The sequence below is a fragment of the Pseudoliparis swirei genome, chromosome 24 (genome assembly GCF_029220125.1).
Source record: "Pseudoliparis swirei isolate HS2019 ecotype Mariana Trench chromosome 24, NWPU_hadal_v1, whole genome shotgun sequence".
Classification (NCBI taxonomy): domain Eukaryota; kingdom Metazoa; phylum Chordata; class Actinopteri; order Perciformes; family Liparidae; genus Pseudoliparis; species Pseudoliparis swirei.
In genome coordinates this window covers 127,974-152,047 of record NC_079411.1, presented here as the reverse complement: position 1 = coordinate 152,047, position 24,074 = coordinate 127,974, and the positions used below count along the sequence as shown (strand labels likewise).

At 46.4% G+C, this 24,074-nt stretch overlaps 1 protein-coding gene and 2 long non-coding RNA genes across 8 annotated transcripts; 2 read left to right on the top strand and 1 right to left on the bottom strand.

The window, feature by feature from the left end:
- Window positions 1-817: 817 nt before the first annotated feature.
- On the bottom strand, window positions 818-7,069 carry LOC130190111 (uncharacterized). 2 transcript variants are annotated; one of them, XR_008830907.1, is made up of 8 exons: window positions 6,448-7,069; window positions 6,105-6,191; window positions 5,414-5,554; window positions 5,147-5,235; window positions 2,508-2,607; window positions 2,056-2,324; window positions 1,771-1,939; window positions 818-1,568 (listed from the first exon to the last, which is right to left on the bottom strand). It is a non-coding gene; the product is annotated as an uncharacterized LOC130190111 (long non-coding RNA). The 2 variants fall into 2 exon arrangements; XR_008830908.1 differs by having other exon boundaries at window positions 1,555-1,604.
- A 6,214-nt stretch (window positions 7,070-13,283) lies between these two features.
- On the top strand, window positions 13,284-22,882 carry LOC130190430 (A-kinase anchor protein 8-like). Of its 5 annotated transcripts, none has more exons than XM_056409844.1 (12): window positions 13,284-13,445; window positions 15,301-15,901; window positions 16,146-16,260; window positions 17,136-17,176; window positions 17,322-17,352; window positions 17,422-17,560; window positions 17,793-17,934; window positions 18,018-18,123; window positions 20,502-20,632; window positions 20,705-20,800; window positions 22,141-22,257; window positions 22,288-22,882. In XM_056409844.1, exons 1-12 carry the CDS (start codon window positions 13,309-13,311, stop codon window positions 22,537-22,539), a joined length of 1,908 nt encoding a protein of 635 aa, XP_056265819.1. In that variant the 5' UTR covers window positions 13,284-13,308; the 3' UTR covers window positions 22,540-22,882. The 5 variants fall into 5 exon arrangements, with proteins under 5 accessions (XP_056265819.1, XP_056265818.1, XP_056265816.1 ...); XM_056409843.1 differs by having other exon boundaries at window positions 22,141-22,272; window positions 22,303-22,882; XM_056409841.1 differs by having other exon boundaries at window positions 16,149-16,260; window positions 22,141-22,882.
- LOC130190435 (uncharacterized) lies at window positions 18,839-20,201 on the top strand. Its single transcript, XR_008830962.1, has 2 exons — window positions 18,839-19,631; window positions 19,978-20,201. It is a non-coding gene; the product is annotated as an uncharacterized LOC130190435 (long non-coding RNA).
- Window positions 22,883-24,074: the final 1,192 nt, after the last annotated feature.

Genomic DNA, 24,074 nt, shown 5'->3' with positions numbered 1-24,074 from the left:
TCTTTACACTGGTCTAGTTAGACCTTAGTCCTGATAGAGGACTCATCTCTGTACTGGTCTTGTTAGACCTTAGTCCTGATAGAGGACTCATCTCTGTACTGGTCTAGTTAGACCTTAGTCCTGATAGAGGACTCATCTCTGTACTGGTCTTGGTAGACCTTAGTGCTGATAGAGGACTCATCTCTGTACTGGTCTTGTTAGACCTTAGTGCTGATAGAGGACTCATCTCTGTACTGGTCTAGTTAGACCTTAGTCCTGATAGAGGACTCATCTCTGTACTGGTCTAGTTAGACCTTAGTCCTGATAGAGGACTCATCTCTGTACTGGTCTTGTTAGACCTTAGTCCTGATAGAGGACTCCTCTCTGTACTGGTCTAGTTAGACCTTAGTGCTGATAGAGGACTCCTCTCTGTACTGGTCTTGTTAGACCTTAGTCCTGATAGAGGACTCCTCTCTGTACTGGTCTAGTTAGACCCTAGTGCTGATAGAGGACTCCTCTCTGTACTGGTCTTGTTAGACCTTAGTCCTGATAGAGGACTCCTCTCTGTCCTGGTCTTCATTAACACTGTATTGAGTTGTAAAAAGTTAACACTAGGTCAAATAACTCTGGTCAGTGTTGATGTTACACACTACTGTGTTGATAATTTACTCTATTACAGTGAAAACACAACACTGACTGTGTACAATTCTAACATCCATTGACACTGGCATTTTCTAAATGAATGTACTCTTTGGAGTAAAATTACATCAAATTCGTTTTCAAGTTAGTTTTTTTTAAACAACAAATTAACAATAACAAAATAGTTACCACAACATGATGCATTTCACATTTCTTTATTGTGCAGGGCAACAATACAAAACATTGACCTTAGATCTGCATAAAATGGCAAGAAAGGACAATGTACAAGGAGGAGTCTGCCATGCCGTACTGCATTTGAAGATCAAATGGTTTATTATATAACAGGTCATTTATGTGCAATACCTTGACAAGCCTGTCAGGATGCAGCCTAACCTTAAAGGCATGGTAATGCTGATCAAAACACATGGTTTCCAGCAAGTTTACACAGAGTAATACACAGTCATCTTTAACAACAATAGTCCTTATCTTACTAAACACAGGCTACCTCAGTACAGATAATGAAGTTGGGGCGGTACTCTGTACCATGTTTTATCCACTTCGCAGAAAACACACTGGGAGATGATCCAGCTCCAAGTTTGAAAGCAATCTCTGAACCCTCTTTTAGCTCATGAAGTGTCACCATCGTTCCTGGACCTAAAGTTAATCTTCCCTTGCTGAAAGACTCCCAATACATCCCCTTACAACTTTGATGCTTTTTGGCTAATGTCAGTGTAACGTTTTTAAAGCTTATCAGTATTGGGCACTATAGTAAGAAATGTAAATTATCAGTGGTGGGATTTTAAAATTAGAAAAATGAATAACCTTCTTGAATACCACAAGATGCTTCTCTGCTTGGGATGCAGACACCTTTCCTGGTTTCTTCCGACCCTGAGCAGAAGGTGGAATCAGGTGCAGCAACAGTAGAAGCGAGGACAGGTCCCCGTCCCAACCTGTAACAGTTTTGTTGTTAACACACATCAGTATATCTGCAATGTCAAAAAAATAGCCGTTAGTGCTTTTGAGGTTTCTTCAGTATACACCATGTTATCTTATATTAATATCTCAAATCAGCTTTACATATGTTAATAATAAATAGTTTACACATGTTGATATATTTCTAGTCTTAATGCAAAACAACAAAAAACGGCTTACCAAAGTCCACATCCACTTCAGTGCCATCCTCAGAAGGATCAGCTGCCAGAAGGTGTTCCTCAAGCTTTCTGCATTGTTTGATGATCTTTTTCTTAAATGTGGTTGGCCACTTCTCCAGAAGCTTGTCTGATGTATCCTCTCCAAACATCAGAACGAAATCCTGTTCAACCTAGTGTAGGGATGTTGGGGGACAGTGTCAGGATTTCATAATCTGCCAAACGTAATTGTTAGTTGTTGTTAGTGTCAATGCCTATTTCCTGTTCATCTAAAATGTCAGATATTTACCAAGACTTTGACATCTTTAAAACGCGGAAAGTCGGACAGGATGTCCCTTGACTGCTGGGGGTCAAGGATCATGTTGCGGCGATAGACAAATGTCAGTTTCATCTTTTTCTTGAGTGTGTCCTCATCAGCAGAATATTTCATCAATGAGATGGCTTCTTTACATTCATCGTCGCTCGGGACAGTCTCTGGAAGAAACTCGGACTCTCGTCTGACAGTTGGTCCTCCAGACATGTCATCACCAGATGGTCCTTTGGCTGATTAAACACCATCTAAAAAATATTGTGTGATAAATACAGATCACAACCATGTGCATATTGAAAACAATTTAGGTAACTTAGATTTGACATACATTTTAAGAAAAATCTATCATTTATTGTTGACTGGAAAAAAATATGCAATAAAAGGCAATCACTGATTCTACATGCATTCCTCCAGTATTAGTACAGAATTACCTCCAAATGCTGATCGTCTGTCTTTAGCAGTGCATCTCTGAATAGTTTTAATCCTCCAGGCGAGGTACCCAGTCCCACTCTGACCATCATAATAATGCTCCTGGGAGGATAAAAGGAAAACAAAACAGACATTTCATTAGTAACATTTAAAATGTAACATCATGCTCTGGAAGAATTATACACGTTTCAATACAGCATCTCACACAACCACAATCATCACTGTGTTTTACTCACATAGCCATTCTTGGAATAAGGGTCACTGAGGAAGGGGAATAAGGCCACGATACATTTGGCATACATTTCCTTCAACAGAGGCTAAAGGTTGTATCTGAATACAAGTACCTGGGAGTACTTTTTGATTCAAATCTGTCTTTCAAATCACAGGTGAAAAAAGTTTGTAATCGGGTAAAATTCAATCTATCCAATTTCCGATTCTCGCGCAACTACATGTCAACAGAGGCAGCTAAAACATTCATGCATTCAATGGTTATTTCCCATATCACCTACTGTTTAACAACCTGGTCACATGCTAGTGCCACTACGCTCAAACCATTACAGTCATTATACAAGCGTACACTCAAAACTCTTGATTAAAAAAAAGTTCTGTCTCATCACTGTCCTATTCTAAAAAAATACAACTTGCTTAGTTGGGATAACTTGATTAAATATGTGCACGTCTGTCTGATGTACAAAATCATACATGGATTGACCTCTCCTCCTCTCAAACAATTTGTCACCACACAAACTGGATATCGGCTCACGAGAGGAGCAGCGAGAGGGGATTGTATCGTCCCTCTCAGGAAAAGAGCTTTCAGTCATGCTGCTTTCTCAGTACAAGCAGCAGTTCACTGGAACTACATTCCAGGATCTATCAGAGAGCTACAATCATTCAACTCTTTTAAAGCAGAAACAAAGAAATGGTACTTTACTACCCAGCTCCGTCAGCACTAGACTGTAACTACCTCCTCCATCTATCCAGGTTGGACTTTCATTCTTTCTGTCTGTCAGTTGTTGTCTGTCTGTTGTCCGGTCTCTGTATGTCTTGACTTGCTGGTCGGTCGTTTACTCCACCTGTCTTCTCTTGTCGTTCACCTGTTTGCAGTTATATGTCACATTTAGTCTGTAAGCTTTTATGTTGTATCTCTGACATTATGTTTTTATTCTGTCCATTTTAACATTGTTCTCCCCTATTTTATTTGCTTTATCTGTAGATTGTATTTGCAATCTTATGTTTTTAGGTTTGTTCTTAACATCAGCAACATTGGGACTACAGATGAAAAATAGCCTCTTGGCTAACTCTGGCACATTTACTGCAATGTTTTTATCAATGTGCACTGTCCCTTATTAAATAAACCATTTAAATAAATAAAACTCTCTGGGTGGTGATGTACTGCAAGATTAAATAAGACATTCTTTTTTTAGTCATATTTCCAGAATTTAATGACAGATTGAGAACAACTAAAAACAATTAGTAAATTACCCATTTTTCTCTGTTATGTCAGCTGCTAGAATGTTCACCATTTTACTTCTGCTTTCATCCATCAAGGACTTGGTTTGGTTGTATTCATTTATTATCAGTTCCCCACCAGATTTCTTGGTAAGAATGGATTCCACAAATTTAAACACAAAGAAAAACTGTTAGGAGTATATCCATTATAATTCATAGTTGACTTGAAGTCACTAGGAGAACCAAATCCACAAAAAGAAAAATTAGGGACTTCTGTACATTCCATTCTGTACATTAGTAAGCATTCATTATTTAAAATTACCGTATTTTCCGCACTATAGGGCGCACTGGATTATAAGGCGCACTGTCAATGAATGGTCTATTTTCCATCTTTTTTCATGTATATAGCGCACCGGACTATAAGGCGCATTAAGCGAAACAAAACAGTCAGCCAGTCAAATTTTATGAAACGTGTTCACAATAACTCTCAACATTGTTCAGTTATAACACGTAAAATACAACACAATACACTCACAACATAGCGAGAACTACAGTGAAGGGTGACATCGTTCTGGTCCCTGTTTCCTCCACGGTGCGGTTCACGGGGTATCAGAGGTGAGGGAACTGTGTCCATGTTGGTGACGTGCTCTGACCGGATCTTCTTTTCAGTGATCTGGTTTTTGCAGTATTACTCCGCGACGCTCCTAACTGCGGTAGCCGTGATGCTGCAAGCGGTGCGGCTTTGGAGTTTACCGAAGTCGTACTAAAACATGTTGACAGCGCGCCGTGAACCACACAAAATCGCTTCGAGGTCAGTAAACACAAACAGAATTAATCCATATACAAGGCGCTCCGGATTATAAGGCGAACTGTTGTTTTTTGAGAAAATTAAAGGCTTTTAAGTGCGCCTTTTCGTGCGGAAAATACGGTAGTTTTTTGATAACGCTATTTTGTTATACTTTGAGATGCCATCTTATGTACAAGAGACCCTAAATGATATGATTAGAAGGCTCTTGTGGATTTGAGTTTCCAGATGCTTTGAAGCCACAATTCCACAGCTTTAAATGCTGGAAATAAATAAACAACTTCAACAATGTCACCATGTAATGTAAAATCTCAATTATGCAATATTAATCAGGAACAGATTTCAATGTCACAACTAAATTATTGGTGTTTGTGCGTCAACTCTCACCTGCTTAGCCTCTGGCGTCTTCCAGAAGGGCTTTCAGAAAGGATCATTGTATCCTGCGAGTCTGAGGAATCCAGGGCTGATGGTTGTGACTGCTCCCAGGAGCACCGGAGACAGATTATAGCCATGATTGAAGAAGAAAGAGGGAGATTAAAAACATTAAATGCACACTACCCACAAATGTTTCCCTTTATCCATTGAACAACTTAGCTTCACGTGACAAACGACTCACTTACCCATTAAATAATATGCATTACAAATGTAACAAACCTGTGTCATATTTGATGGTTAGCGCCCCAGTTGATGGATCCTTCACTACGTCCTCAAACACATCGTCATCCAACTCAGTTCCCGTACCGTCAACAACTTTCACCCCTTCGGTTATGGCTGGCACACCAAACTTTGCAAATGCTAGAATCATAAAGGTCATTAGATATGGAACATTAGTTTATTACTCAAAAATACTTGTTGAATTTGTATTATTACCTTTAAAATAAAGGCTTTAATAAAAAAACACAAGTGAAATAAAATGCTTGAAGATTAAATTGATCCCCAACCAATTTGATACATTTATTAGCCTTTTTTTTTAAATCCCAAAAGGTTACTTTTCTTGATTTTAGCATTTATATCACAGTACACTGAATATATTTAGGTTGGGAGTAAAATAACTTTTGAGGATGTACTTTTAGGCTTTAGGAAACACTTAAAAATATAACTATTACATCTAGAAAATAATCAATAATGTTACCACTAATAGTGTCTTACATTGTGCATCAATAGTTATGGGGTTAGGGAAGAAGAAACATAGACAACGTGAATTAATATACACAAACACACATAATACAATTTAAAAAACAGAGGACTTTAAATGTAGCATAACCTTCTGGATATTCCAGTATATCAATTTTAAATAGCAACATTATATTACTATTACAACTTAAGTCTTTGTGAAATGTCTTACCTGCAGCCAAAAACTCCCTCAGAGTTGGTTCCGTTATTCGGCCAAATGTTTGGACACCCCCGAGTTTCGCCTTCAGTAGCATGGCCCCTGTAAAGAGTAGCAGCACATTGGTCAGTTAAAGTCTCTGTAGTTACACCCCGCGCACACCGTTAGCTTGTTGACGTTACAGCGGAAAGCAGCAGCCGTTTTAGGGCTCGATCACACCAGACGCGACTCTAAAAGACGCAGCCGCACCAAAAACGCCGGGCAGAACAGCGCAGTGCACCTGTGGAACGGACCTGCGTGCGCAACCAACCGTTAATTTTGGGTTCAAGATATTTAAAAAATGAAAGTCTCGCCGTACCATAGGGAATCAATGGTTTAGCGGGCGACGCGTTTTTGAGAGGCGCGTCTGGTGTGATCGAGCCCAGTAAACACGTCCTGCTCCTCTGGCTCTCAGCGCAGGACGACCGCACTGCGCCGTTAGCTTCAATGCTTCCCTCGTGCTTTAGCTTGAGTCATGTTGTTCTGAACGAGTCAAATGGAGGCGTGGCTGCGAGTTTCAGCAGACCTGAGATCAGCTAACTTAAATCAACAGATGACTGCATAAAATAGATAAATGTAACCGATTCAAATGTCCTCTTAAAGTCGACCGTGCGGCTGCAAGAATACAATATCAGTAGCTAGCTAACTTAAGTACTTGAGTAGCTAGTAGTTTCATAAAGACTACAAAATAATCACCCCTCCACACTGTATTAACAGCTCGTCGTGCTGTTGAGTTTGAGTTAACTAACATGAGCTTGTTAGTCTTAATTTGTTGAACGTTGACCACACATATAAGCTAGTTCCCAACTCGGTCATGTTAATCCATTGTAATTTGTCATTTTAAAATGCAAAGACAGCTGGAATAAGGCGAGCCAACATTATTAAGGTATTCTAAATGTTTGCCCCTGTTGAAATGCCAAAATACTGTCTTTAATAAGTGACTAAAAGACACTTACCGCAGTCGGTCGACTTTAGGAAAAGCGCGCTGAGAAAAATCCGTGAGAGCCGTTAGAAATGAGGCGAGGAGAGGGGCGTGGCTTCTCAGAGTACTTCTGACACCGCTGTTTTAACTCCGTAAATGAACACCAACACCAGGGGGCATCTTACTCAAGCTGGTGTTGAAATAACTCTGAAAGAGTCAATGGACTTTGACACTGCATATTTAACACTGTGGATTTTACTGTGTAGAGTCTTAAAAAGTAGAATGGGAGCCAGAGCCTTCAGGTATCAAGCTCCTCTTCTATGGAACCAGCTTCACCTTCAGTCCGGGAGGCTCCGCCCCCTCATGGAGACTGAAGCCTTTCCTCTCTGACAGCTGATAGTGACACCTGAACCAGGTTCACCTGAACCAGGTTCACCTGGAGACGCTGCTATAGGCTGAGAGGCTGGGGGACGCTTAGGATGCACTGAGCTCCTCTCCTCTCTCCTTAGGGACGCTTAGGATACACTGAGCTCCTCTCCTCTCTCCTTAGGGACGCTTAGGATACACTGAGCTCCTCTCTCCTCTCTCCTTAGGGACGCTTAGGATACACTGAGCTCCTCTCCTCTCTCCTTATGGACGCTTAGGATGCACTGAGCTCCTCTCCTCTCTCCTTAGGGACGCTTAGGATACACTGAGCTCCTCTCTCCTCTCTCCTTATGGACGCTTAGGATGCACTGAGCTCCTCTCCTCTCTCCTTAGGGACGCTTAGGATACACTGAGCTCCTCTCTCCTTTCTCCTTATGGACGCTTAGGATACACTGAGCTCCTCTCTCCTCTCTCCTTATGGACGCTTAGGATACACTGAGCTCCTCTCCTCTCTCCTTAATGACGCTTAGGATACACTGAGCTCCTCTCCTCTCTCCTTAAGGACGCTTAGGATACACTGAGCTCCTCTCCTCTCTCCTTATGGACGCTTAGGATACACTGAGCTCCTCTCCTCTCTCCTTATGGACGCTTAGGATACACTGAGCTCCTCTCTCCTCTCTCCTTAAGGACGTTTAGGATACACTGAGCTCCTCTCTCCTCTCTCCTTAAGGACGCTTAGGATACACTGAGCTCCTCTCTCCTCTCCTTATGGATGTTCAGGATACACTGAGCTCCTCTCTCCTCTCCTCTCTCCTTATGGACGCTTAGGATACACTGAGCTCCTCTCTCTCTCTCCTTATGGATGTTAGGATACACTGAGCTCCTCCTCTCCTCTCTCCTTATGGACGTTTAGGATACACTAAGCTCCTCTCTCCTCTCCTCTCTCCTTATGGACACTTAGGATACACTGAGCTCCTCTCTCCTCTCCTCTCTCCTTATGGACGTTTAGGATACACTAAGCTCCTCTCTCCTCTCCTCTCTCCTTATGGACACTTAGGATACACTGAGCTCCTCTCCTCTCTCCTCTCCTTATGGACGCTTAGGATACACTGAGCTCCTCTCTCCTCTCCTCTCTCCTTATGGACACTTAGGATACACTGAGCTCCTCTCTCCTCTCCTCTCTCCTTATGGACACTTAGGATACACTGAGCTCCTCTCTCCTCTCTCCTTATGGACGTTTAGGATACACTGAGCTCCTCTCTCCTCTCCTCTCTCCTTATGGACACTTAGGATACACTGAGCTCCTCTCTCCTCTCTCCTTATGGACGTTTAGGATGCACTGAGCTCCTCGCTCCTCTCTCCTCTCTCCTTATGGACGTTTAGGATACACTGAGCTCCTCTCTCCTCTCCTCTCTCCTCTCTCCTTATGGACGTTTAGGATACACTGAGCTCCTCTCTCCTCTCTCTCTCCTTAAGGATGAATGTTCATCTCTCCATCACACGTTACTAACTCTGCTTTCTCCCCGGAGTCCTTGTGACTTCACGTCTCATGGGGTCATCGGACCCTATGAGACGACATAGATCCTATCTGCCTGATGGATCATCGAGGTCTGGGTCGTGGAATTCCTGCTCCTGACTACGCCACTGTCCTGTTGAGACTCCGCCCACTGTTGAGACTCCGCCCACTCCTCCTCCCCACCGCCATCTGCCTGATGGATCGTGGAGGTCTCCATCGTGGAATATGCCTACTATGAACTATTCATACACTCTGTCACATTCATTGAATGTATTTTAACTCTAAATCTGTCCTTCTGGTCACATGACATCTATTGTTCTGTCCATCCTGGAGAGGGATCCTCCTCTGTTCTCTCCTGCAGGTTTCTTCCCTTTTTTTCCCCCTGAAGGGTTATTATAAACTAACTAAAGGACGTTTGCTAAGTTACTCGATTAAAGGAAAATATTTTTCATCACTTCTTTAATCCTTAAACATTACATTCACGGTTGTCAACAGACTTCATCTTATTGTGTGACGGATGGACCTAAACAACATGTTTTAAAAACTATTTCCCTCCAGAGCCGTCAGACGCTGCCCGTCTCACTCCAGAACATTCTGATCAGAACCGATGACGTCATTTATTCTTCTAGTTCACAAAAACATTGAATATGAACCCAAAGCCAAGTTAGATCCCTTGTTTCTTTTCTTTCTTCAAACTCGGTGGGATATTTTTTTACTTTGCTTTGAATTTTTAATTTAAACTTTTCCTCTTTTTTTTTACATTGCTTTCAGTTTTTAAATGTAAACATCGTTTTGATTTAAAGAAAATGTAAACATCGTTTTGATTTAGATTTTATAACATTGGTTTGATTTTTGTGAATAATATATATTTCTAACATTACTCCAATATATATGTTTTTAAACATTGCTTGGAAATATTTAGTTAAATATTGCCTAAATATATATATAAATAGTTAGCCGTATATGTGTTGGCGAGCTCGCTGGGTAGTGACGTCACGACCCAGGGGGTCACGTGACACTGTCTCTGAAGGACCTGAAGGAGCTGCTCGCGGTTCCGGAGCTATCGAGACCCGTTCAGAGCGGACGACCGGCGCGGCACCATGGACGGCAGGAGCTACGGTTCAGGTACCGGACACCTTACCCAGTGCTGCACGCGCCTCGTTCACGAGGTCCTGTTACCGGGAAAACACAGCTAGCTAACGAAGATGCGTTAGCCGCTAACAAAGACGCGCTAGCTGCTGCTAGACAACGTTAGCTTGTTTTAAGGTCTCCGCTGCTGTGTGTGGGAAATAATGTAATTACTTTAGTTACTGAAGGAACGTCTGGACAGACGGGAAGAACCGCTGATAGCCCTTCAGCCGGTTAGCTTCACGTAACGTAATCAAGGCTGAGCCACCGGGATGATGCTATGCTAACGATGCTAACGACTCAATTAGCAATCTGTTGAAATGGAGAAATACTTCGAGGTTTGAATCTCCAAGAAACCTCCAGAACCAGGTTCTAATCATCAGGACTTTAGAAACCTCCAGAACCAGGTTCTAATCATCAGGACTTTAGAAACCTCCAGAACCAGGTTCTAATCATCAGGACTTTAGAAACCTCCAGAACCAGGTTCTAATCATCAGGATTAGAAACCTCCAGAACCAGGTTCTAATCATCAGGACTTTAGAAACCTCCAGAACCAGGTTCTAATCATCAGGACTTTAGAAACCTCCAGAACCAGGTTCTAATCATCAGGACTTTAGAAACCTCCAGAACCAGGTTCTAATCATCAGGACTTTAGAAACCTCCAGAACCAGGTTCTAATCATCAGGACTTTAGAAACCTCCAGAACCAGGTTCTAATCATCAGGATTTTAGAAACCTCCAGAACCAGGTTCTAATCATCAGGACTTTAGAAACCTCCAGAACCAGGTTCTAATCATCAGGACTTTAGAAACCTCCAGAACCAGGTTCTAATCATCAGGACTTTAGAAACCTCCAGAACCAGATCTGATTACATTATGATTCATACCATGTACTAATACACTCTATACTCCACCATGTACTAATACACACTCTATACTCCACCATGTACTAATACACACTCTATACTCCTACCATGTACTAATACACACTCTATACTCCACCATGTACTAATACACACTCTATACTCCACCATGTACTAATACACTCTACTCCCATGTACTAACACACTCTATACTCCTACCATGTACTAATACACACTCTATACTCCTACCATGTACTAATACACACTCTATACTCCTACCATGTACTAATACACACTCTATACTCCTACCATGTACTAATACACACTCTATACTCCTACCATGTACTAATACACACTCTATACTCCTACCATGTACTAATACACACTCTATACTCCTACCATGTACTAATACACACTCTATACTCCTACCATGTACTAATACACACTCTATACTCCTACCATGTACTAATACACACTCTATACTCCTACCATGTACTAATACACACTCTATACTCCTACCATGTACTAATACACACTCTATACTCCTACCATGTACTAATACACACTATATCCTCCTACCATGTACTAATACACACTATATACTCCTACCATGTACTAATACACACTCTATACTCCTACCATGTACTAATACACACTCTATACTCCTACCATGTACTAATACACACTCTATACTCCTACCATGTACTAATACACACTCTATACTCCTACCATGTACTATACACACTCTATACTCCTACCATGTACTAATACACACTCTATACTCCTACCATGTACTAATACACACTCTATACTCCTACCATGTACTAATACACACTCTATCCTCCTACCATGTACTAATACACACTCTATACTCCTACCATGTACTAATACACACTCTATACTCCTACCATGTACTAATACACACTCTATACTCCTACCATGTACTAATACACACTCTATACTCCTACCATGTACTAATACACACTCTATACTCCTACCATGTACTAATACACACTCTATACTCCTACCATGTACTAATACACACTCTATACTCCTACCATGTACTAATACACACTCTATACTCCTACCATGTACTAATACACACTCTATACTCCTACCATGTACTAATACACACTCTATACTCCTACCATGTACTAATACACACTCTATACTCCTACCATGTACTAATACACACTCTATACTCCTACCATGTACTAATACACACTCTATACTCCTACCATGTACTAATACACACTCTATACTCCTACCATGTACTAATACACACTCTATACTCCTACCATGTACTAATACACACTCTATACTCCTACCATGTACTAATACACACTCTATACTCCTACCATGTACTAATACACACTCTATACTCCTACCATGTACTAATACACACTCTATACTCCTACCATGTACTAATACACACTCTATACTCCTACCATGTACTAATACACACTCTATACTCCTACCATGTACTAATACACACTCTATACTCCTACCATGTACTAATACACACTCTATACTCCTACCATGTACTAATACACACTCTATACTCCTACCATGTACTAATACACACTCTATACTCCACCATGTACTAATACACACTCTATACTCCTACCATGTACTAATACACACTCTATACTCCTACCATGTACTAATACACACTCTATACTCCTACCATGTACTAATACACACTCTATACTCCTACCATGTACTAATACACACTCTATACTCCTACCATGTACTAATACACACTCTATACTCCACCATGTACTAATACACACTCTATACTCCTCCCATGTACTAATACACACTCTATACTCCTACCATGTACTAATACACACTCTATACTCCTACCATGTACTAATACACACTCTATACTCCTCCCATGTACTAATACACACTCTATACTCCTCCCATGTACTAATACACACTCTATACTCCTCCCATGTACTAATACACACTCTATACTCCTCCCATGTACTAATACACACTCTATACTCCTACCATGTACTAATACACACTCTATACTCCTCCCATGTACTAATACACACTCTATACTCCACCATGTACTAATACACACTCTATACTCCTCCCATGTACTAATACACACTCTATACTCCTCCCATGTACTAATACACACTCTATACTCCTCCCATGTACTAATACACACTCTATACTCCTCCCATGTACTAATACACACTCTATACTCCTCCCATGTACTAATACACACTCTATACTCCTCCATGTACTAATACACACTCTATACTCCTCCATGTACTAATACACACTTACTCCTTCATGTACTAATACACTCTATACTCCTACCATGTACTTCATGTGTTCCAGGTGCAGGAGGAGCAGGAGCAGGAGGCCACATGAAGAGAGGGCTCTCTGCAGCCTCCCTGTTCTCGTCCCCCGGCACCAATGCAGACGTCGTCATCGCGAAGATCAACCAGAGGCTGGACATGCTGACCCAGCTGGAGGGGGGGCTGAAGGGGGCCCGGCCCGACAGGTAGCCCCCCGCTCTACAGGAGGCATGCTACATGCCTCATGCTACAGGAGGCATGCTACAGGAGGCATGCTACATGCTACAGGAGGCATGCTACAGGAGGCATGCTACAGGAGGCATGCTACATGCTACAGGAGGCATGCTACAGGAGGCATGCTACATGCCTCATGCTACAGGAGGCATGCTACATGCCTCATGCTACAGGAGGCATGCTACATGCCAGAGGCATGCTACAGGAGGCATGCTACATGCTACAGGAGGCATGCTACAGGAGGCATGCTACATGCCTCATGCTACATGCCTCATGCTACAGGAGGCATGCTACATGCTACAGGAGGCATGCTACATGCCTCATGCTACAGGAGGCATGCTACAGGAGGCATGCTACATGCTACAGGAGGCATGCTACAGGAGGCATGCTACATGCCTCATGCTACAGGAGGCATGCTACATGCTACAGGAGGCATGCTACATGCCTCATGCTACAGGAGACATGCCTCATGCTACAGGAGGCATGCTACAGGAGGCATGCTACATGCCTCATGCTACAGGAGGCATGCTACATGCCTCATGCTACAGGAGACATGCCTCATGCTACAGGAGGCATGCTACATGCCTCATGCTACATGCCTCATGCTACAGGAGGCATTCTACATGCCTCATGATTCATGCTTCTGGAGCATGCTATATGCCTCATGCTACATGCCTCATGCTACAGGAGGCATGCTACATGCCTCATGCTACAGGAGGCATGCTACATGCCTCATGCTACATGCCTCATGCTACAGGAGGCATGCTACATGCCTCATGCTACATGCCTCATGCTACAGGAGGCATTCTACATGCCTCATGCTACATGCCTCATGCTACAGGAGGCATGCTACATGCCTCATGCTACATGCCTCATGCTACAGGAGGCATGCTACATGCCTCATGCTACAGGAGGCACGCTACATGCCTCATGCTACATGCCTCATGCTACAGTAGGCATTCTACATGCCTCATGCTACATGCCTCATGCTACAGGATGCATGCTACATGCCTCATGCTACAGGAGGCATGCTATATGCCTCATGCTACAGGAGGCATGCTATATGCCTCATGCTACAGGAGGCATGCTACATGCCTCATGCTACATGCCTCATGCTACAGGAGGCATGCTACATGCCTCATGCTACAGGATGCATGCTACATGCCTCATGCTACAGGATGCATGCTATATGCCTCATGCTACAGGAGGCATGCTACATGCCTCATGATACAGGATGCATGCTACATGCCTCATGCTACATGTTACATATATCACGCTTCATGTTACATGTCATGCTACATTATACATGCCTCATGCTACATAGCACACCTCCCTCAGCTGCTCCAGTAGTAACTTCGGGTCTCGTTTCTGAATCTCCTCGATGCTAACGGCCTGAAACATGAGCTCATGGCAGCGTAGCGCTGCTGCTCTATGATGACGTAAACAAGCTAACGTAAACAAGCTTCTGCTGTTCTTTAATGAAGCCCATCAGGCTGCTTTGTCTGATTGCTGGGAAGAGGAAGTTGTCCTTTAAACACCTCAGATGTGGTGACCATGCATGACCCCCCCCCCCCCCCCCCCCCCCGGTCCATCTCACCTCCTTGTCTCATCTGTCCCCACACCTCCATGTGTAGGCCGTCTCCTCCAGGAGGCCGGTCTGCGTCTCCTTCAGCGTGCAGCATCAGTCTGGCCTCAGCTCCAGCGTCTGTAGCTCAGAGCGTTGCTGTGTTTCACCACGGTCTCCTCTTGTGGTGCGAGGAGCAGCGGGGGGAGCGATCCCAAACCCGACTGCCGGTCTGTACCAACCCTCTCCCTCCTCCCCCGCAGGTACGACCACTACGAGTCCTTCGACTCGCGCTCCTCTTCCGCGCTCGCCTCCTCCCGAGATCTCTACAGATCTGGCGGCGGTAGCTATGGCTACGGCGATGGCCGCGAGGACGACATGCTGCTGAGTCAGCGAGGAGGCTCCGGCTTCGGAGGGGGCGTTGGGCTCGGGGGCGCAGGAGGAGGCTTTGACAGCCCCTCCTCCTCCTATGGAGTCGCTAAAATGCGCCCGAATATGAGGGAGTCCTTCAACAGTGGCCAGGAGAGAGGCTCTGGAGGCGGAGGCTGGCCCGGAGCCGGCCAACGGGCCCCCCGAAGGGGGGGCGGTGCCGGGGCCCGAGGAGCCGGAGGCGGAGGCTTTGGAAGCCGCCGGTCCGACCCCACTCCTCTAGGAGGTGGAGGCGGGCGGGGCCAGTCCCACCGCGGCCGCTCCCCGGGAGCTGGTAGAGGAAAGCTCCCATCCCTCCTGTCCAACCGCATGTACCCCGAGACAGGGGGCTTCCAACAGGGCCCCACCCGAGGGCCCCACGACTTCCCCGAGAGGCACTTTGGAGGGGGTCCGCAGGCCGGCCGCCAGCGGGGCCGCAAGAGACCCCTCAACAAAGTAAGTACCTCCAGCCAGAGCTCCTCAGACTGATCCTGTGGTCACCTGGCCGGCTCGTATGTAACGGGGTCCCAGAGTTCTCAAGGACCCCCCCCCCCCCCCCCTAGGACAGGGCCCGCCCTCCCAGAGGTGGAGTGATGTCTCTGCGGTCTCCTCTTGATAACCGATGAGTGTAGCAGCCGGAGCTCTGCGTGTGGTGGTGTGGCCTGTAGGTGGCGCTGTGGTCTGATGTGTGCCGGTGCAGCAGGTGAAGCCACCGCGCGACGTCCAGAAGAAGAGGAAGCAGACGCTCACGGCCGCCGACGAGCCCGAGTCCAAGGTGAACCGCACGGAGGGCGCCGAGGCCGACGCCACGCCAGGTGTGTGTGTGTCTTGTTTTTGCAGCACATGTGCACACTGCATCCTGCACACACAATCTCGTATGATTGGACCACTAGGGGGCGCTGCAATCATTTGCCAAAGTTTGGTGTTTTTGGCTTGAATTTGTCATTTGTTGACGTTATACATTTACAGATTTAAGCCGATCTAAAGGCCTTATAGTCGATCTAAAGGCCTTATAGTCGATCTAAAGGCTTTGAGGCCGATCTAAAGGCTTTGAGGCCGATCTAAAGGCCTTATCGTCGATCTAAAGGCCTTATAGCCGATCTAAAGGCCTTATGGTCGATCTAAAGGCTTTGAGGCCGATCTAAAGGCCTTATCGTCGATCTAAAGGCCTTATAGTCGATCTAAAGGCCTTATAGTCGATCTAAAGGCTTTGAGGCCGATCTAAAGGCCTTATAGCCGATCTAAAGGCCTTGAGGCCGATCTAAAGGCCTTATAGCCGATCTAAAGGCTTTGAGGCCGATCTAAAGGCCTTATCGCCGATCTAAAGGCCTTATCGTCGATCTAAAGGCTTTGAGGCCGATCTAAAGGCCTTATCGTCGATCTAAAGGCTTTGAGGCCGATCTAAAGGCCTTATAGCCGATCTAAAGGCCTTATCGTCGATCTAAAGGCTTTGAGGCCGATCTAAAGGCCTTATAGTTGATCTAAAGGCCTTGAGGCTTTGAAGATGAACACTTCCCTTAAGCTGATCCCTTCAGACATAGTCCTGAGGCTCCAGGCGAGGCCCTCATGGACATGAAGAAACAAACACGTCATAGGAACCTCTTCACATGTTCACGTCCCGCCAGCGCCCCCTAGTGGCACAGACGAGCGAGCACCGCTGAGCAGCTTTAATGTTGTTGTTTCTAAACAGAGCAAACGGAGAAGAACGGTGCTGACGGGGAAGAGAAGCCGGTGAGTAGATCTGTTCACGCTGAAGTCTGAAGTTAATGACCTTTTGCTACATCACAACAACAACCTCCACCACCTCCGCTGCACACAGAAGCATCTTGAAGTGTTTTTAATATAATCATCATTAATAATAATGATTTGTCTTCAGGAGACGAACACCGAGGCTGATGGAGGTCACGGTGAGTGTCTCACCTCCACCCTCAACACCACCCTCACCTCCACCCTCACCTCTAACCTCCTGTACTCAGACTCGCCTCCACCACCAGAACAACAACAACAACAGGAGGACAAGAGGAGTCCTCAGGACAAACGGACGCCGCCCCAAAGTCAGGACAAGCACCCAAAGATGAGGAAAAGGAGGGGCTTCCTGGAGAGGTGTGGCCTATTGTACGAATACACCAGAATACATACTTGGAAAAATACTGTGAGGGTCAACACTGCTAGAAGAAGTTTCCTCTTCAGCAGCTTGTTGACCTCATGACCTTCACCACAGGGAGCGCTTCATTTAGCCACCTGCTGGTCTGGAGTCATACAAGAGAAAGAAGTACATGTGTAACCGTGTGTGTGTGTGTATGTATGTATATATATATATTATATGTGTGTGTGTGTCTTCCTGCAGGGTGATGTTCGCCTGCTCCGTCTGTAAGTTTCGTTCCTTCTACAAAGACGAGATGGAGGTTCACCTGGAGAGCCGCTTCCACAAGGACCACTTCAAGTTCCTCTGTGGCCAGCTGACCACGCCCACCACCGACTTCCTGCAGGTAGGAGGGTGTGTGTGTGTGTGGGGGGGGGGGGGGGGGGTGAACAGCCTTTGAGCTGCAGTGAAGACGTTGTTGTTGTTTAGGAGTATCTGCAGAACAAGTTCAAGAAGACAGAGCAGCGAGTCGGACAGCTGGAGAACCACAGCGCCGCCATCTGCCAAGTGTACAAGGAGCAGGACCTCACCAGGGGTGAGAGTCTCTCATCCCCCTCTCTCTCATCCACCCTCTCTCTCTCTCTCTCACACACCCACCCTCTCTCTCTCATCCACCCTCTCCCTCTCTCTCACCCACCCTCTCTCTCTCATCCACCCTCTCTCTCTCATCCACCCTCTCTCTCTCTCACCCACCCTCTCTCTCTCATCCACCCTCTCTCTCTCATCCACCCTCTCCCTCACCCCCCCCTCTCTCTCATCCACCTCTCCTCTCTCTCACCCCCCTCTCTCTCTCACCCCCCTCTCTCTCTCACACCCTCTCCCTCTCATCCACCCTCTCTCTCTCTCATCCACCCTCTCCCTCTCTCACCCTCTCTCTCTCATCCACCCTCTCCCTCTCACCCCCCTCTCTCATCCACCCCTCTCTCTCACACCTCTCTCTCTCACACCTCTCTCTCATCCACCCTCTCTCTCATCCACCTCTCCCACCCCTCTCTCTCATCCACCCTCTCTCTCTCATCCACCCTCTCTCTCTCTCACACCCACCCTCTCTCTCACCCCCCCTCTCTCTCTCACACCCACCCTCTCTCATCCACCCTCTCCTCTCTCTCACCCCTCTCTCTCTCACCTCTCTCTCTCACCCGTCTCTCTCATCCACCCTCTCTCTCTCTCACCTCTCTCTCTCTCTCTCTCTCTCTCTCACCCCCCTCTCTCTCTCATCCACCCTCTCCCTCACCCCCCCCTCTCTCTCATCCACCCTCTCTCTCTCTCTCATCCACCCTCTCTCTCTCACCCCCCTCTCTCTCTCATCCACCCCAGGGTGTCCGCGGGTCCTTAAAAAGTCTTAAATTGCTTTTCCTAAAAATAAGGCCTTAAAAAGTCTTAAATTCAGATTGGATTGGTCTTAAGTTTGTTGGGTGTCATGTCATTACGAATATGAGGCATTCTGTTCCGCCAGGTCCGTATTTTGCTCCGGTTGCTCTGCGGCGTCTCTGGTGTCACCGGGGCCACGCCCCTTCTCTTAAAGGGGCCCCGCGTATTCGGTCCCATCAATCCCCGACAACGTGAAGCATCGGCTACTTTAGAAAACATGGGGGGGGGGGTGCAAGTTCAACAACGGCTTGAAAAGAACGAGTGTTTCTGGTCACGGTGGGTGAAATGCTTCTGAAGCTGCGTTGTGTCGGGAGACTTTCCAGCGGTGGAATCTCACGAGCAGAGCAAGAAGCACAGAGACTAGCGAAGGCCGCCAGCAGCCCGCGGGGCTAGCTGCTGCTCCGCCGCTAGCTCCTGCTCCGCCGCCGGCAACAACGTCAACGCTACAACGCTGGAGGTCACCGGAGGAAATCCAGCGCCGTGCAACAAAGAGCTCATCACCGAAGACCAACGCTGCGGCGCGTTCTTCATTCTGTTCCACGAGACTCTGGACCAGACCACCACGATCAGACAGCTGGACTTCATGTGCGCTCTTGGTGACATGACCCGGTCCAGTCAGGATCCTGTGGAGCTCATGGGCCATGACACCAGGACCTACTTCAGCACCTCAAAGTAAGTCTAACATAAATATATGTATTAACTAACCTCTTGTATACGAGTATGTGTTTCATATAGTTAAGCTTTACTCGTGTGTCAAGTTAATAACAGCTATGCATAGGCGCACTACACATTAATTAGACTAATTAAAAATAGTTTTAGAATGGTAGTAGAGTGGTGTTTACCTGTCAATATGTCTACATAGTGTTCACTAGGCTCAAGGGATGGCTCGCGTTGCTTCATTTGTAAAAATAGTATTCATTCATATTGATCCAGTCTGACATTAATCTGAAGTGGTGTCATAAGAGATGTGGTGACTGTTGTTTGGCTAATGTCTGCCTTTTTTCTTTCTTTTTTCCAGGAGAATGGACCAAATGTCAACTGGAAGTTTTTATATTAATACAGTTTGAAAAGGATTGTTTTCCTAGTATATTCACAAAAGCTCAGGAGGAGACATGAACCTGTGCACAAACATCCATCACATAGAGACATGTATTTTTAAAATATATTTACTTGATATAAGCATTTGTTCATGGGACTTAAATGTTCTGAAAATGTATTAATAAATATAATTTACAACAGCAATGACATTTGTGTTATCCTTTTGCATTACACCATACTGTTAATTTTAAACAGACATCAGTGTGTTTACTTTGAATTAGTTTATTTAGATTAATGTATATTTCCATCGTAAGTTGGGTCTTAAATTTTATTTCGACGTGGTCTTAAAAAGTCTTAAAGTCTTAAATTTCACTGGTTTATTCCTGTAGACACCCTGCCACCCTCTCTCTCTCATACCCACCCTCTCTCTCTCATCCACCCTCTCTCTCTCTCACCCACCCTCTCGCTCTCTCCCCCCTCTCTCTCTCCTCCCCCTCTCCTCAGAGCTGGGCATGGAGCACTTCCTGAGGAAGGTGGAGGCCGCTCACTGTGCTGCGTGTGACCTGTTCATCCCGATGCAGCCGCACCTGATCCAGAAGCACCTGAAGTCTCCGGACCACAACTACAACAGGAAGGTATGCGGGGGGCGGGGCTTAGCCTCAAGACGTCACCGCACACAGAAGATGCTTCATGTGTCGTCTCCTCAGGGCATGATGGAGCAGTCCAAGAGGGCCAGTCTGTCCGTAGCGCGCAGCATCCTCAACCACAAGCTGATCGGCAAGAAGCTGGAGAGCTACCTCAAGGTGCGTTCACTGCCCTGGGCTTTAGAGCTACCTCGTGGTGCGTTCACTGCCCTGGGCTTTAGAGCTACCTCGTGGTGCGTTCACTGCCCTGGGCTTTAGAGCTACCTCGTGGTGCGTTCACTGCCCTGGGCTTTAGAGCTACCTCAAGGTGCGTTCACTGCCCTGGGCTTTAGAGCTACCTCGTGGTGCGTTCACTGCCCTGGGCTTTAGAGCTACCTTGTGGTGCGTTCACTGCTCTGGGCTTTAGAGCTACCTCAAGGTGCATTCACTGCCCTGGGCTTTAGAGCTACCTCAAGGTGCGTTCACTGCCCTGGGCTTTAGAGCTACCTCGTGGTGCGTTCACTGCCCTGGGCTTTTGAGCTACCTTGTGGTGCGTTCACTGCCCTGGGCTTTAGAGCTACCTAGTGGTGCGTTCACTGCCCTGGGCTTTAGAGCTACCTCAAGGTGCGTTCACTGCCCTGGGCTTTAGAGCTACCTCGTGGTGCGTTCACTGCCCTGGGCTTTAGAGCTACCTCGTGGTGCGTTCACTGCCCTGGGCTTTAGAGCTACCTCGTGGTGCGTTCACTGCCCTGGGCTTTAGAGCTACCTCAAGGTGCGTTCACTGCCCTGGGCATTAGAGCTACCTCAAGGTGCGTTCACTGCCCTGGGCTTTAGAGCTACCTCGTGGTGCGTTCACTGCCCTGGGCTTTAGAGCTACCTCAAGGTGCGTTCACTGCCCTGGGCTTTAGAGCTACCTCGTGGTGCGTTCACTGCCCTGGGCTTTAGAGCTACCTCGTGATGCGTTCACTGCCCTGGGCTTTAGAGCTACCTCAAGGTGCGTTCACTGCCCTGGGCTTTAGAGCTACCTCGTGGTGCGTTCACTGCCCTGGGCTTTAGAGCCACCTCAAGGTGCGTTCACTGCCCTGGGCTTTAGAGCTACCTCAAGGTGCGTTCACTGCCCTGGGCTTTAGAGCTACCTCGTGGTGCGTTCACTGCCCTGGGCTTTAGAGCTACCTCGTGGTGCGTTCACTGCCCTGGGCTTTAGAGCTACCTCAAGGTGCGTTCACTGCCCTGGGCTTTAGAGCTACCTCGTGGTGCGTTCACTGCCCTGGGCTTTAGAGCTACCTCAGGTGCGTTCACTGCCCTGGGCTTTAGAGCTACCTCGTGGTGCGTTCACTGCCCTGGGCTTTAGAGCTACCTCGTGGTGCGTTCACTGCCCTGGGCTTTAGAGCTACCTCAAGGTGCGTTCACTGCCCTGGGCTTTAGAGCTACCTCGTGGTGCGTTCACTGCCCTGGGCTTTAGAGCTACCTCGTGGTGCGTTCACTGTCACAGGCTTTCTAACGTTCTTCATCCCTTTCAGGGAGAGAACCCGTTCACCGGTAGTCATGACGACCAGGACCCAGAGGACTCCATGGTGATGGACGCGTCGACCAGCGAGGCGGCGGATGGACAGATGGAGGAGGTGAAGGAGGAGGAGGTGAAGGAGGAGGAGGTGAAGGAGGAGGAGGTGAAGGAAGAGGAGGTGAAGGAGACGGCTGAAGAGGAGACGAGGCAAGAGGCGGGCAACCTCGATGAAGCAGCAACAACAACAACAACGGCAGCCATAGAGGAGGAAAAGATGGAGGGAAACCAGGAAGAGGAGGAGGGCTTTGAGGTGGAGGAGGAGGAGGAGGAGGAGGAAGGATATGTGGTCCATGATGAGGTTGGTGAGGAGGAAGGAGTTGAGGTAGCAGAGGGAGGAGACAAGAATGATGAATGACTTTGCCCCCCCCCCCCCCCCGGTCTCCTTTTTATCGGTCAAGGAAAAGATCCTCAATCATGGACATACTTTGTGATGCGTTCAGGTTCTGCTCGTGAAAAGGAGGACTCTCCCCTCGCTGATGGACTTCAGTGTTTCTCAGAATGTGGAACTTTTCCTCTTTTGATTCCGTCTCGTGCCTTTTTGTTTTTCGTTGACTGTTTCTTTTTGGAATCTTTTATGAAGTCATGTAATCAATAACTTGTGCTAAGGTGAACGAGGGTACCTGAAGGCAACGTTTGGGATACTTAGAATTTACATTATAGACATAAACGTGTTCAATAAATCACTGTTTTCATTCAGATTTCATCTTGCGTCTTTTTAATACAAGTACTGTTCCTTTAAATGGGAACCATCACTAAACCCCAGTTATTAGTTTACTAGTATGTAACAACGCAACTACACGCAATGACGGAACTACACGCAACAACGTAATTACACGCAACGGCGAAACTACACGCAACGACGTAACTACACGCAACGGCGAAACTACACGCAACAACGTAACTAAACTCAGCAACGTAACTACACGCAACAACGTAACTAAACTCAGCAACGTAACTACACGCAACAACGGAACTACACGCAGCGACGGAACTACACGCAGCAGCGGAACTACACGCAACAACGGAACTACACGCAACAATGTAACGACGCAACAACGGAACTACACACAACGGAACTACACGCAACAATGTAACGACGCAACAACAGAACTACACGCAACAATGTAACTACACGCAACAACGGAACTACATGCAGCGACGTAACTACACGCAACAATGTAACTAGACGCAACAATCTAACTACACGCAACAATGGAACTACACGCAACAACGGAACTACACGCAGCGACGTAACTACACGCAACAACGGAACTACACGCAGCAACGGAACTACACGCAGCAACGTAACTACACGCAACAACAGAACTACACGCAGCAACGGAACTACACGCAACAACGGAACTACACGCAACAATGTAACTAGACGCAACAACGTAACTACACGCAACAACGGAACTACACGCAACAATGTAACTACACGCAACAACGGAACTACACGCAGCGACGTAACTACACGCAACAACGGAACTACACGCAGCGACGTAACTACACGCAACAACGGAACTACACGCAGCGACGGAACTACACGCAACAACGGAACTACACGCAGCAACGGAACTACACGCAACAACGTAACTACACGCAGCAACGGAACTACACGCAACAACGGAACTACACGCAACAACAGAACTACACGCAGCAACGGAACTACACGCAACAACGTAACTACACGCAACAACGGAACTACACGCAGCAACGGAACTACACGCAGCAACGTAACTAGACGCAACAACGTAACTACACGCAACAACGGAACTACACGCAACAATGTAACTACACGCAACAACGGAACTACACGCAGCGACGTAACTACACGCAACAACGGAACTACACGCAGCGACGTAACTACACGCAACAACGGAACTACAC

Bases quoted from the DNA above. Each gene is read 5' to 3' on its own strand.
- LOC130190430 (XM_056409840.1), top strand. From the start codon at position 13,309: ATGAAGAGAGGGCTCTCTGCAGCCTCCCTGTTCTCGTCCCCCGGCACC. The intron at 17,177-17,321 runs GTGAGTAGATCT...ATTTGTCTTCAG, and splicing joins CTGACGGGGAAGAGAAGCCG to GAGACGAACACCGAGGCTGA. The intron at 20,633-20,704 runs GTATGCGGGGGG...TCGTCTCCTCAG, and splicing joins ACCACAACTACAACAGGAAG to GGCATGATGGAGCAGTCCAA.